This window comes from Dama dama, chromosome 5, assembly GCF_033118175.1.
Source record: "Dama dama isolate Ldn47 chromosome 5, ASM3311817v1, whole genome shotgun sequence".
Classification (NCBI taxonomy): Eukaryota; Metazoa; Chordata; class Mammalia; order Artiodactyla; family Cervidae; genus Dama; species Dama dama.
The window spans coordinates 130,148,119-130,161,577 of NC_083685.1; the positions used below are offsets into that span (position 1 = coordinate 130,148,119).

Sequence of the window (13,459 nt, forward strand, 5' to 3'; positions counted from 1 at the left end):
TGAGCTGGCAGGTTACCTTGTTACATAAAATCGCCAGGTGGGTTTTTGTTCTCACAGAAGTCTGGATGGAGCAGTCGTCAGCCGGATTGCTTGCATGATGGGGCCACTTGCAGCGTGAGTCATGGCGGCAGCAGCAGCAGCTGAACGTGGCCCCATTGCTGTGTTGGCCTCTGCTCTGAGGTCTGTGCACATCTCTGCGGGTTTGAATTCAGCAGACAGGCTGCAGAGCCAGTGTCCTTCCTCACGTCTTAGCTAACTGAGGAAAAGGAGGTCTTCAGAAAGAGCGCTCTTCACCATTATTAAAAGCCCATGTCTGTTTCTCATTTAAGCTAATTGTTTATCATTTGCTTCTTTCCTGATACCAGACTCGGACATCAGTGACCTTCTTAGCTTTTTCACAAATCAGAACATAATGGTGACGATGTTTAATGACAGTGACTACATGTCCGCCGCGCCCCACAGCGCAGCTTTGAACGTGGTGCGGTCAGAAAAGGTGAGGGCAATGCACGTGATTGAAATCTTTCCTCTAAAATTAATCCTTTGCTGATTGACCTTATGAGTTGGAGATTAAAATTTACTTTTGGAAATAGCTTGCTGTGTTTACTTGTAATATATTTTATGCCATGATGGAAAACCAATATATAAAGCTATGACAAATGTAATTATATTTATCATATTTTTTTTGTTTAAAATATCAAAATATCTAGATTCCAAACTAGGTTATTTTTATCTATTATTAAGTATTATTTCTATGATTTGTTGCATCAGTTTTCAATATAGTTAGTGAGAATTAACTTGGTGAGAAAAGCAATCATATATTCATATGCTTGGTACATAGCAACCATATATTCATTTACATATATACTATGTATAATAACTTTTTTTTTTTAATTGTAGGACTATGTTTTTACTGCTGTTTTCAACAGTACTATGGTTTACTCTTTACCCGTGTTGATGAATATCATTAGTAACTACTATCTTTATCATTCAAACGTCACTGAAAGCATCCAGGTCTGGAATACCCCATTCTTTCAGGTAAGCAAAGTTGGAAGTGTGTGTGTGTGTGTAAAATAACTATTAAAAGCCAATGATAATGACAAATGAAACCTACAGACGTTCATCCTGTCTCCTCTTCTTAAAACTTGAGCTGGGGATGTTCACGTCCTGCGTCTAGGTTCTGCCGTGGGACCAGCTCAGGTCGGAAGATGGCCTTGCTGAGAGTGGTTCTGGGTAGTTTGTTTGGGGCACCAGGTGGTTACCAGGTTGTCTGAAGCATCTGCTGTCTGCACCTGGATCCCTGGGCCTGAGGGAGCCACAATCCACCCTGCTGGGAATAAGAAGCGCCTGGCTCCATAGGTAGCTGAGCTTGGGCATGACTGTTGCTAGTGGAGGAGAAGAGTCTCCAAGATGCCTGCTGGCTTATGGTCCAGGTGTCAGTGACGGCATCAAGATCTTTCTGAGAGTCACGTTCATTGCTGGAACCACTCATACACAGGTTAACTGCACTTCATGTGCAATATCATTTTTAAGTAAATGGTGAATGTTAATTAACATGCCATATTATCCTGCGTACCTCTGTAAGAACACAAAAGCACAGTCGTTTGCCCAGGATCACAGCACCGAGCTGGCACTGTGGCCACTGCATGTTAACTGCTGGGCACCCGTCTCTTCACAGGCGTTGTCCAGGGCCGTGCCCCGATGCATTTCTTCAGCTCTGCTGGGCTGTTAGAAAGCGTTAAGTGACTTGATATGAAGTGATCCTCCATTCTGTTTCTCACTCTGAGCTTGTCTTTCAGGAAATCACGGACATCGTTTTCAAAATCGAGCTGTACTTCCAAGCAGCTTTACTTGGGGTTATTGTTACCGCAATGCCTCCTTACTTCGCCATGGAAAATGCAGAGAATCACAAGGTAATGACTCAGTTAAAAATCACAGGTGCAGTTGACTGTTAAGAATTCTGAGACAAGAAACTGAACTTTTCTGTGTGAGCACAAGACTTATGTGCAGCTGTTATTTCGAGAGTAAGTAAATGGAGCATAAATATATTTATTACAGTAAGAGTAACACCTGTCACTTATTATTTGAGTGCTTGTCGTGCAGTTTAAAAGTGTTCCAGGGTGTGTATATGAATTCTTTCAGCTTTGACTGTTGTGACTTAAGCTGCTCTGGACATTCGCTGTGGGTTTCTGTGTGAACATGAGTTTTCTTTTCTCTGGCATAAACACCCATGAGTACACTTGCTATGTTGGATGGTGATTGCTTGTTTAGTTTTATAAGACATTGTTGATCTGTTTTTCAGGGTGGATAAAACCCTTTTACACTCCGACCAGCAGTGTATGAGTGACAATAACATGAATTTTCAAAAAATGATTGTATTTGATGTGCTTTATGTTTTTATGTGTATACTGGAATTGATATTTTTGTTCTTGTGTTCATTGAACACAAATGTTGTCCAATTATGAAATCATTTCTTCTTCTTAACTGATCTTTATATCCCTCTTTCATCTTCTGTGGCCAGCTCTTTCATATCAGACATTGAATTACTAGGAGTAGATTTTTTTTTTTTATTATGAGTAGATGTTTTTATAGATGACAAAAATCACCTGAATAAGATGGGTAGATATTTGCATTTATGGAAGATCTTAAAATTTCAAATTATATAATGAGAATATTAGGAAAACAATGATTGTTTAAACTTTCACCTGTTCACATGGGTGAAAATGGTATTCCCTTGTGGTAATAATCACAATTAACACTCTTGTTCTATACACGAATGCATAAGAGGTTTTCAAATGCATCCAAGTACAAGTTTTGCACTTAAGCTGAAAGCCCTCTGTAAGTCCGATGATACTTAGCCATTTATTAGTGTTTTCATGAAAGGTCAGTGTTTAAAAGTAAGCATCCTTTTTTCCTAAACATAATTTTTCTGTTTCACAGAATTTCAGAAACAGTTACGTTTCGGCAGCTTACGTTGCACAGCTATAAGCCCCACGGCCCTGTTACTTTATTTTAGTTTTGCGTTTCTTAGCAGCACTGCTGTGTTTTGATGCTGAAAAATACTGTTGAAATTGGTATGCCTCAGAAATAATGAACCAGATTAAAGGCCAAATGGAATTTATCTTTAGCTGTCAGAGGGCTTTTTTTACGTACTGATGGAATGTGACCCTTCTTGTTGATGTAAAATTAGGAGTTCTGCAATCATTTGCTAGAGATTTTTGTTTGTAGTATGTTTAAAATTATAATCAATTTTTCCTTTTTTTTTTTTTAGATCAAAGCTTATACTCAGCTTAAACTCTCAGGTCTCTTGCCTTCTGCATATTGGCTCGGACAGGCTATTGTTGACATCCCCTTATTTTTTGTGGTCCTTACTTTGATGTTAGGCAGTTTGTTTGCATTTCATTATGGATTATATTTTTATGCTGTCAAGTTTCTTTCTGTGGTAAGTTAACATCAGTTGTGCTCATGCTATTTATAAATAAAATGTTATCTTAAAAAGCTAAATGTTTATAAATGTGGCAGTCATCTGATTAAGTAATTATGATGTCCCAGAAAATAGAACCAGTGTTTATTTAATTATTGTATATGGTACCTATAACGAGTGCAGCTCATGTTGCTCTAAGTGGCTTTTAAAAACAATGATTTCACCATTATAAAATAATTCCTTGGAGCTGAGGTGATCCTTCATGTAGAAGGCCTACTAGTATGTCATCAGGAATACGTAAAGTTTTTTCTTTAAATATCTCCTTTGTCTCTGTGCCTGAGAATAATTTCATGAAGAGGAAGCTCTTTTATCCCATAATTTAAAATATGGCTTAAAATACTACGGAAGAGAATGACTTGGATTCATATTTGTATGTCAGTGAATGACTGATCCTAGATAATTTCCTGTGAATTATATTAGGAAAAAGGGAAGACAGAGGTTGGTAGGTTAGATTTGCTGAAAATAAACATGGCAGCTTTAACCAGAGAGCATACTGACCTTGCATGTTAATTTCTACTTATAAATTAATAAATGCTTTTCTTACAAATTTATAAAATGCATTAAGGTGCTGTACATTAAAATAGAACCTAATAGTTTATTTGAGATAAATAAACTTGTAACTCATTATGCTTGCTTTTTATAATAAAATGATGAAATAGTATTTTACTTGGTATAAAAAAGAACGACAAATAGTATTTGTTTTAAATGACTTATTTAAGTTTGTGTGAACAGTTGAAAACATGAGGTTTATTGATTTAGGAGAACTGTGGATGGGTGGATGGTAACACCTTAGGTTACCACAATTTCAATTATTTTTGGAGCAATTTGTAGAGCAGTAAAACTTGAAAAATAGTTATTCTTTGATATTTTAATGTGATTGGTATTTTACATCATATGTATGGTTAGCTACTCATTTTTAAATAAAAATACAAATTTCTGTTTTCCAGGTTTTTTGCCTTATTGGTTATGTTCCATCAGTTATTCTGTTTACCTACATTACTTCTTTCACCTTTAAAAAAATTGTAAATACCAAAGAATTTTGGTCATTTATCTATTCTGTGGTAAGTCACATTTTATACTATTTTGTCTCAGCTTTTCATAGCACATAATTTGAGAGTCACAAACTCTTCCTTTTTGTGATTATACTCATAAAGCTTACTGTGTCTTTTCTAAGCACAGAACGTAGATAGCTAGCAGCAGTGTCTGTCTGTGTCTGTGTCCGTCTTCAGCCCCGTCCATTCCAGGACAGGCTGGTGTTTTGTTGCATTCAACACCTAGCATGCCCAGGGTCGCCCGGTGTGAAGAGCCGGCTCGTTAGAAAAGATGCTGATGCTGGGAAAGATCGACGGCAAAAGGAGAAGGGGATGACAGGATGAGATGGTTAGTTAGCATCACAGACTCAATGGCCATGAATCTGAGCACCAGGCTCCCCAGTCGTCCACTATCTCCCAGAGTTTGCTTAGATTGACCATAATGGCTGGTTTCTAATAAGGCAAATAGGATTTTAAAAGAGAATTATAAATCAAGTATCTATCACTAAATGAAAGGCAGTATATACGTCATGTCCATGTCATAAGAACTATATTTCCTAATGAGGGGTACTGTACAAATAAATATCCCATTTATGGCTGAAATAATGGCTTACTCAAAAGTGTGTGTTGGCACTCAGTTGTGTCCGACTCTTTGTGACCTCATGGACTGTAGCCAACCAGGCTCCACTGTCCATGGGATTTTCCAGGCAAGAGTACTGGAGTGGGTTGCCATTAGGTGGGGATCGCAGAGAGTCAACAATACAGACTTATACAGACAGATTTAGCAATTGAGCAACAGAATGGCCAAGGTGCCAGCCACAAACAGCTGGTACCAGCTAACTGGTGCTTCCTGGCTAAGCATCTCCTACGGTTCCTTGTTTCATTTGAGGAGTAAAGGCTCAGTTAACGCTGAGGCACACAGGAAGTTTGTGTGAAATTTCTGAACATCTGTTCACCTGTTCTCTCTTCGTTCTCTCCAGACAGCATTGGCTTGCATTGCAGTCACTGAAATAACTTACTTCATGGGAAACACAGCTACAATTATTCTTCATTATATCTTTTGCATTACCATTCCAATCTATCCGCTTTTAGGTTGCCTGATTGGTTTCATAAAGGTAGGTCTCTTAGATGTTTGAATATTTTTAGAAAAGCATAAATAAATAAATACTGCCTAAATCTTTGGGATCTTAATTCTTGTACTGAAATAATTTAAAAAAAATCAAGTTAGCTGCTACTACTTGATTTAAATGTTATTAATGCAGCAGTTTAAAATGACTAGAATCTTTTCAAGCATGTATTTTAGGCTGTCAGTTCTCAAAGGAGAAGGATTGTATTCATTATTGAGGTCTTTCATGCCTCAGACAATGTACCTAAATTAGAATGATGATCTGACTGCAGTTAGTATTTGTCTGGGGTGTGTTTTTCAAAGATTAAACATTGTATTAAAGGGGTGAGAGAGAATTTTTCTTGAGGAAAAATATATAAAAATTTTATTAAGCCTAGTTAATTGAATACAATTGCTATGTGATTAGAAAAAAATTTAAGTGATCTTAGTTTAGGATGATTGCTGATTAATTCTGCCCATGTATCTACTTCCCTCCTCTCCCCTTTTTTAGCTTCAGTTTATAGGTTTAATTTATATATGCCCTGACAGGCATATTTTGGGGTGAGGAAGATTTTAATCTAACTACAAAACATGGCTGTTAATATGAATAGCTAGCTAGTTTATGGAGGAGACATGTTTGCTATGAAATACATTTTTAAAAAAATTTCAATCCAACTATTTCTACACATTGCAGCAAAGAAAATGGTGTCCTCCACTCACAAGGCTCTGACACCAAACGTGGGCTTTTCCCGAGCATGCTGCAGTTCTGACACTGAGCAGTTAGTGCAGACTCGGGGGTCGAGGGGTCAGTCCTGCAGGCGGCCCCCACTCAGGTTCCAGACACAGGTTGTGGGTGCCCCCGTCACCTCGCTTCTGTCTGACTTGGACCCCTTCTCGGAGGTTCGGTAATTTGCCCCCGCGGCTCCCAGAACTCGGGAGCACTGGATTCCCGTCCCAGCGTGTCACAGCGGACCCCCAGGAGACACCAGGGACCGAGGCCGCGGGCAGGGCTCCCGCCGCCGTGCCGCTCATGGTGAGCCGCCCCCGCCGGGGGTGCTCCCCGCGCCCCGGCTCAGAAACTGGTGGCTCCGTCCCTTGGCGAGGAGGCGGTGATGAGTCTCCGGGCCCTCCTCCCTCCGCGGCGGTGGCCTGGACCGGCAGTGCCAGCTCTGGGGTCTGGCTGGCTCCTCTGGCAGTCAGCCTGTGTCCCCTGAGGGTCCCGTCAGGAGCAGAGACTCCAGAGCGGGAGGGGGCTGGTTCCCCTCACCGGTCACTCAGGAAACCCCAAGGGCTCTTCTAGAAGTTTTGTGCCAGAGACTGTGGACAGAGACCAGATCGCATTGTATCACGGTGTTACAGCTGCATACAAATTTCCAAACATTCTCGTCTCAGATTACTTGGAAGAATCTTCAGAGAAATGAGGACACCTACGATCCGTGGGATAGCCTTCTGGTGGCTGTTATATCGGTAAGAAGTCACTTGACCGTAGTTTGGTCAAGAGGTTTGTAACCCTCTGTTTAGTTGTTATCCCGTTGCATGAAAACAAAGGCACGTGAGAAGTCAGGTGTGTGAGTTACTGCTACCGTATGTGTGTTTTGTGTATTGCATACATCCATTTTAATATACTGGCTTTTTGACATGTCACTAATTCTATTTAACAATAATTCTGGCTTCCATAGAAGTAAAAAACAAAGCTTTTTTAAAAAAATTTATATAATTTACGAAGCTGACAACAAATGAACTTTACAGCAGTAGAAAAATATGCAGAGATCATTACTAAAAGTCTGTCTTGGCTTATATTAACATTTATTTCTACCTCATTGTATGACATGCAAAAAAATAAAAAAAGATGATGAATTTTTTCAGTGATGGTGAGGAACCTGATGTATTGATAGTGATTTTTTGATTTTGTTGGTACAGGCAGGGGAAAAAATAACCAAAAATGTTCTAGTCATGAGCTGTTTTTCTTTCAGCCTTACCTGCACTGCGTGCTGTGGGTTTTTCTCCTGCGGTACTATGAGAAAAAATATGGTGGCAGATCATTAAGGAAGGATCCCTTTTTCAGGTCAGTTTTTCATTTTCATGTTTTGTTTAGTACATTGACAGAGTTGTGCAACCACACCATCATCTAATTCCCTGATAGCTCAGTTGGTAAAAAATCCGCCTGCAATGCAGGAGACCCTGCTTCGATTCCTGGGTCGGGAAGATCCGCTGGAGAAGGGATAGGCTACCCACTCCAGTTTTCTTGGACTTCCCTTGTGGCTCAGCTAGTAAAGAATCTGCCTGCAATGTGAGAGAGACCTGGGTTTGATCCCTGGGTTGGGAAGATCCCCTGGAGAAGGGAAAGGCTACCCACTCCAGTCTTCTGGCCTGGAGAATTCCATGGACTGTATAGTCCGTGGGGTCACAAAGAGTCGGACACCACTGAGCGACTTTCACTTCACTTTCTCATTTCCATCACCCCCCAAAAGAAACCTTGTACACATTAGTAGTCACTTCCTTTCCCCCCTCAGCTCTCTATAAGCACTAATCTGCTTCTTGTCTATACATCTGCCAGTTTCACAGTCATATAAATGGAATTACACAAGACGTGGCCTTTTCTTGTCTAGCTTCTTATACTTAGCAAAATGTCCTGAATGCTGAAGCAAGTGGCAGGACCTCATTACCTGTTTGTTTTTGCCAAGAGGTACTCCTTTGTAGAGGCTTCCCAGGAGGCTCAGCAGAATAGAATGCAGGAGACACAAGAAATGCAGTTTCGATCCCTGAGTCAGGAAGATCTGCTGGAGGAGGAAATGGCAACCCACTCCAGTTTCCTTACCTGGTTCACAGAACTCTCTCTTAACATCAGAGCTCAGGTTGATGTGTTTTTTTTTTCTCCTGGTCTTTTCTGTACTTAGTGCTTGAATTTCTTACTATTACCTGAAAATCTGTTTATACTTTTAGGACTCTTTCAACAAAGTCCAAACACAGAAAGTTCTCAGAACCACCCAACAATGAGGATGAAGATGAAGACGTCAAAGCTGAAAGGCTAAAGGTCAAAGAGCTGATGAGCTGTCAGTGTTGCGAGGAGGTGAGTTAGTCTTTATTGCTGGGTCGTCTGCAATGGTCAGCAGTGGTTAGCTCCTTGCGCACAAGAATTAACCTGGAAAATAGTCCTCTTTCGTATGAACCAATCTGGAAAAAGTCCTGTCTTTGAAAAACTATTTTTGTCCACTTAATGGCAACCCACTCCAGTACTCTTGCCTGGAAAATCCCATGGACAGAGGAGCCTGGTCGGCTACAGTCCATGAGGTCACAAAGAGTCGGACACGACTGAGTGCCAACACACACTTTTGAGTAAGCCATTATTTCAGCCGTAAATGGGATATTTATTTGTACAGTACCCCTCATTAGGAAATATAGTTCTTATGACATGGAATGAGGTATATACTGCCTTTCATTTAGTGATAGATATTTGATTTATAACTCTCTTAAAATCCTATTTTCCTTACTAGAAACCAGCCATTTTGGTCAATAATCTGCATAAAGAATACGAAGACAAGAAAGATTTTCTTCCTACAAGAAAAGTAAAGAAAGTGGCAAATAAATATGTCTCCTTCTGTGTGAAAAAAGGCTGGTATTTAATTATTTTTCTCGAATAACTTTCCCAGAAGCGTAATTCTCATTTTTCAGTTTGATTTGCATTTGATGACTTTTCTTCTCATTCCCACAGGAGAGATCTTGGGACTGTTGGGTCCGAATGGTGCAGGCAAAAGCACGATTATTAACATCCTGGTTGGTGACATTGAGCCGACTTCAGGCCAGGTATGGTCTACGGTGTGGCCTATACTGAATATGGTTTGCCTTTTTTTCCCAGTAGTCATGTATGGCTGTGAGAGTTGGACTATAAAAAACGCAGAGCATCAGAGAACTGATGCTTTTGAATTGGTGCTGGAAAAGACTATTGAGAGTCCCTTGAACAGCAAGGAGATCCAACCAGTCCATCCTAAAGGAAATTAGTCCTGAGTGTTCATTGGAAGGACTGATGCTGACGCTGAAGCTCCAATACTTTGGCCATTTGATCGGAAGAGCCGACTCGTTGGAAAAGACCCTGATGTTGGGAAAGGTTGAGGGCAGGAGGAGAGGGGACGACAGAGGATGAGATAGATAGCATCACCAACTCAATGGACCTGAATCAAGCAGACTGTGGGAGATGCTAAAGGACAGAGGAGCCTGGCGTGCTGCAGTCCATGGAGTCTAAAAGAAACAGACACGACTTAGTAACAAAACAACAGTAACAACAGTGACAAATGGGATTTCAGTGCTCAAATTTTATGTTTTTGGTGTTAATTTTTTAGGAGAGCTTGATCAGATCACGCTCTCTGTGAGAATACTGTACACAGTGAGATTTCCGTGCACACATGCAGAGCACACACGTGCACAGTGTTCCTGTTTTGTGGTGGCTGCAAGCCCAGGTGACTCGTCCCCTGACTTAACAGTCACCCCTGTGTTGACCTCAGGAAGTGGAGGAGCTGATCCGAGCCTGCCCTCAGCCAGCCTTTGGTGACGGGCGCATCTCTCAAGCTCTTTGCAGGAACTTTGCACAACTGTCCCGATCCCGCCTCCCGCCTCCTCCACACCAGCTGCTCTGGCTCATTGCTTTCCCAGAGAACACCCAGCACTTTACTCTCTTTCTGTTTCCTTGGGTGTTGCTTATGTTGACTGTTCCTTACCCAATAGAAAACCTGATAATCAAGTTCACTTATTTCCTTGGCCCAAATAGCACCTTTCAGGGTTTCCCTGGTGGCTCAGTGGTAAAGAATCCGCCTGTCAATGCAGGAGACACAGGTTTGATCTCTGATCTGGGAAGATCCCACGTGCCGCTGAGCACCTAAGCTCACATGCTGCATCTGAGTGTGTGCTCGAGAGCCTGGTAGCCACGTCCCTGAGGCCCGAGTGCCCTCAAGCCAGCGCCCCACAGCAAGAGAGGCCCCCGCGGTGAGCCTCCTGCTCGCCGCCACTGGACAAAGGCCACTGCAGCAACACAGACCCAGCACAGCCAGAAATAAACGTATAAATGAATAAATGAACACGTACAATTAGCCCCTGATCTTCGTGGTTAAGTCTGAGCCTCTCTTCCCGCCCAGCCCTGCATCTCTGGTCCCCCGTTTCTGACCAGGTCACTCACCTCCAGCTCAGCAATATAGGTCCTGTCTTCCTCAGAAGGGAGAGTCTGCCCTCACATTATCCTGACTCAGGAAAGGAGTTTGGAGTAATCCACCTGCCACTTCCTTTATGACGTTAAGTGAAGCAAAAGCAGCCCTTGCACTGTTTGTCTTTCTGCAGGTCTTCCTAGGAGACTACTCTTCACAGCCGGCTGAAGACGACGACTCCGGGAGGTGTATGGGCTACTGTCCCCAGATCAACCCCCTCTGGCCGGACATCACCCTGCAGGAGCACCTCCAGATCTACGGAGCCGTCAAAGGGCTGAGAGCCAGTGACGTGCCGGAGGTCACGGATCGGTAAGGCCCTGCCTTCAGCGCCCTCTGTCACCTGGGGGGGTCACGGCACACAGCTTTAAAAGTTCACAACAGACATAAAATAAAATAAAATTTCACAACAGGCATTTCCCTGGATCATAGCTTTCATGGAAAAAGATCATTACTTTCCATATATTCTTTTACCAAATTATGACAGCTATGAAAATGAAAACATTTATATTTCTAAATACAGAATAAATGTACTTATGAATTGCCATGAAACCTATTTTAATTTAAAGCGAACCTTTTAGTCAAGATGTTGATTTATTTGAAATGAGCTTCTACCACTTAACTGTTCTAGGAAAAAAACCGTGTCAGGGATCACAATCTGTACTATTAACTGTATCTCAGGGTATCGTGGCTTGCTCATTTCATACCATCTCTTTTGCAGAATAACAAATGCCCTTGATCTAAAAGAACACCTCCAGAAACCTGTAAAGAAACTTCCCGCAGGAATCAAGCGCAAGGTGCGTTTGTCAGACCGTGCGCGTGTCCAGTCCAGCGCCTGGCACTGCGCCGGCCGAGTGTCTTACAGCCCCCCGTGTTTGTCGTCCCCCCAGCTGTGCTTCGCCCTGAGCATGCTGGGGAGCCCCCCGGTCACGCTGCTGGACGAGCCGTCCACAGGTATGGATCCCAAAGCCAAACAGCACATGTGGTGAGTATGAGGCAGGGACGCCTGAGACCCTCCACGCTGTACCGTCGTCACTCAGGGGTTCCTGTTAGTTACGGATACATATTCAACGTCCTGCACTGAAGGAAAAATTGTAATTAAGGATTTCTAGAGATCCCCTTAAACTTAATCATATTTTTCATGAAGTGTTAACAATACATTGTGTATTCTGGGACCAAAATGAGAATACTGTTGTCTGAATAGTGTTTTTAATGGTTTTCTTCTTGGCTAAAGTAACATACATAAGTATCTCATAACCGTACTATCTAGAATGTTCATTATGTACACTGAAACTCTCTGCTAAGTGGTTGACAGACTCTTTGAGCATAGGTTTCCATGTCTATAATGTGAGGTTTGGGTCAGACACATGTTAAGATTTCCCTGTGATTCTGTGGCTATTTATGTTCTAACATGAAAAGCCTTCAGTTTGTATAATTGGTTGGTTAATACACTTTCAACCCATAGCGACACTTGAAATCATGAACTTTTCTTTCCACTTGACAAGCTTTCAGCAATAAGGTAAATTAGGATAGAGGAATCATAGTTGGGCAGAGTATAGTAAGTATACCAGTTGATATTTGGTAAATCTGTTAACCAAAGAGCTGGATTTTTAAAAACTCCGGTGTTTTCATTAACGTCCAGGTGCCATCTTCCCTTCTGTTCATTTCATTTGTGTTTTGTAGGAGAGCGATTAGAACCGCGTTCAAAAACAGGAAGCGCGCCGCCATCCTGACCACGCACTACATGGAGGAGGCGGAGGCCGTCTGCGACCGCGTGGCCGTCATGGTGTCGGGGCGGCTGAGGTGGGCGTGGCCGGTGGGAGGCCGGGGCGCGGGCGCGGGCGGCCTCGTTTCAGAGACGCCTCATGATGCGGATCAGTTTAAGCGCTGAGAAGTGCTTCCTTGTTTGAGTGCTTAATCAGCTTTCCATAGAATTACTTGGAAAGGTGTTCCTTTCTCTCCACAACTGGCCAGCCGTTCTGCCTGCGGAGACTCCGTGTTCTCTCTTACCTTTGCAACTTTCACATACGTTGGCCAAGGACTCCAGCATGAGAATTTTACTCAGCCATTCTTTTCTCTATAATGTACTTTATTTTCGGTTGCGCTGGATCTGTTGCTGTGAGCAGGCTTCCTCTGGTTGTGACGACGGCGGGTGTGGGCTTCTGCCTGCGGTGGCTTCTCTGGTGGGGGCGCACGGGCTCCAGGCGCGGGGGCTTCAGCAGCTGCGGCCGCGGGCTTCGTTGGAACAAGACCAGGGACTGAGCTCGTGTCCCCGGCGTTGACTGGCGGACTAACCGCTGTACCTCCATGGAGTCCTAAGTCATCCTTAAGTGAGAAACCACCTTTGAAACTGTCAGGTTCTTTCATCCCTACACATTCTTCTAAAATTCACTGCAGGTGTATTGGGACAGTCCAGCATCTGAAGAGTAAATTTGGAAAAGGATACTTTTTGGAAATCAAATTAAAGGATTGGATAGAAGACCTGGAAGTAGACCGTCTTCAAAGAGAAATTCAGTGTATTTTCCCAAATGCAAGCCGTCAGGAAAGGTAAAGTTTTTAAAAATGTAGTTACGTTTCTCTATAGAGCAGTAATCATGAAAATCGGTTACTGTATTAAGGATTGGGGGGGGGGATGCTATCATTATTGGACTAA

At 42.4% G+C, this 13,459-nt stretch overlaps 1 protein-coding gene across 5 annotated transcripts in view; it reads left to right on the forward strand.

The window, feature by feature from the left end:
* ABCA5 (ATP binding cassette subfamily A member 5) overlaps nucleotides 1–13,459 on the forward strand; it is a 54,177-nt gene that overhangs the window by 37,632 nt on the left and 3,086 nt on the right. For 4 of the 5 annotated variants that reach the window (XM_061144992.1, XM_061144994.1, XM_061144993.1 and 1 more), the window contains 16 exons: nucleotides 366–493; nucleotides 898–1,035; nucleotides 1,797–1,910; nucleotides 3,269–3,439; nucleotides 4,429–4,542; nucleotides 5,493–5,627; nucleotides 7,010–7,084; nucleotides 7,591–7,682; nucleotides 8,561–8,687; nucleotides 9,112–9,229; nucleotides 9,330–9,421; nucleotides 10,943–11,118; nucleotides 11,528–11,603; nucleotides 11,697–11,791; nucleotides 12,490–12,609; nucleotides 13,204–13,353. In XM_061144992.1, the coding sequence (XP_061000975.1) occupies nucleotides 366–493; nucleotides 898–1,035; nucleotides 1,797–1,910; nucleotides 3,269–3,439; nucleotides 4,429–4,542; nucleotides 5,493–5,627; nucleotides 7,010–7,084; nucleotides 7,591–7,682; nucleotides 8,561–8,687; nucleotides 9,112–9,229; nucleotides 9,330–9,421; nucleotides 10,943–11,118; nucleotides 11,528–11,603; nucleotides 11,697–11,791; nucleotides 12,490–12,609; nucleotides 13,204–13,353 (1,921 nt within the window). Of the gene's footprint in view, nucleotides 1–365; nucleotides 494–897; nucleotides 1,036–1,796; nucleotides 1,911–3,268; nucleotides 3,440–4,428; nucleotides 4,543–5,492; nucleotides 5,628–7,009; nucleotides 7,085–7,590; nucleotides 7,683–8,560; nucleotides 8,688–9,111; nucleotides 9,230–9,329; nucleotides 9,422–10,942; nucleotides 11,119–11,527; nucleotides 11,604–11,696; nucleotides 11,792–12,489; nucleotides 12,610–13,203; nucleotides 13,354–13,459 lie in introns of those variants that run through there. The other variant, XR_009693118.1, reaches the window with a different exon arrangement.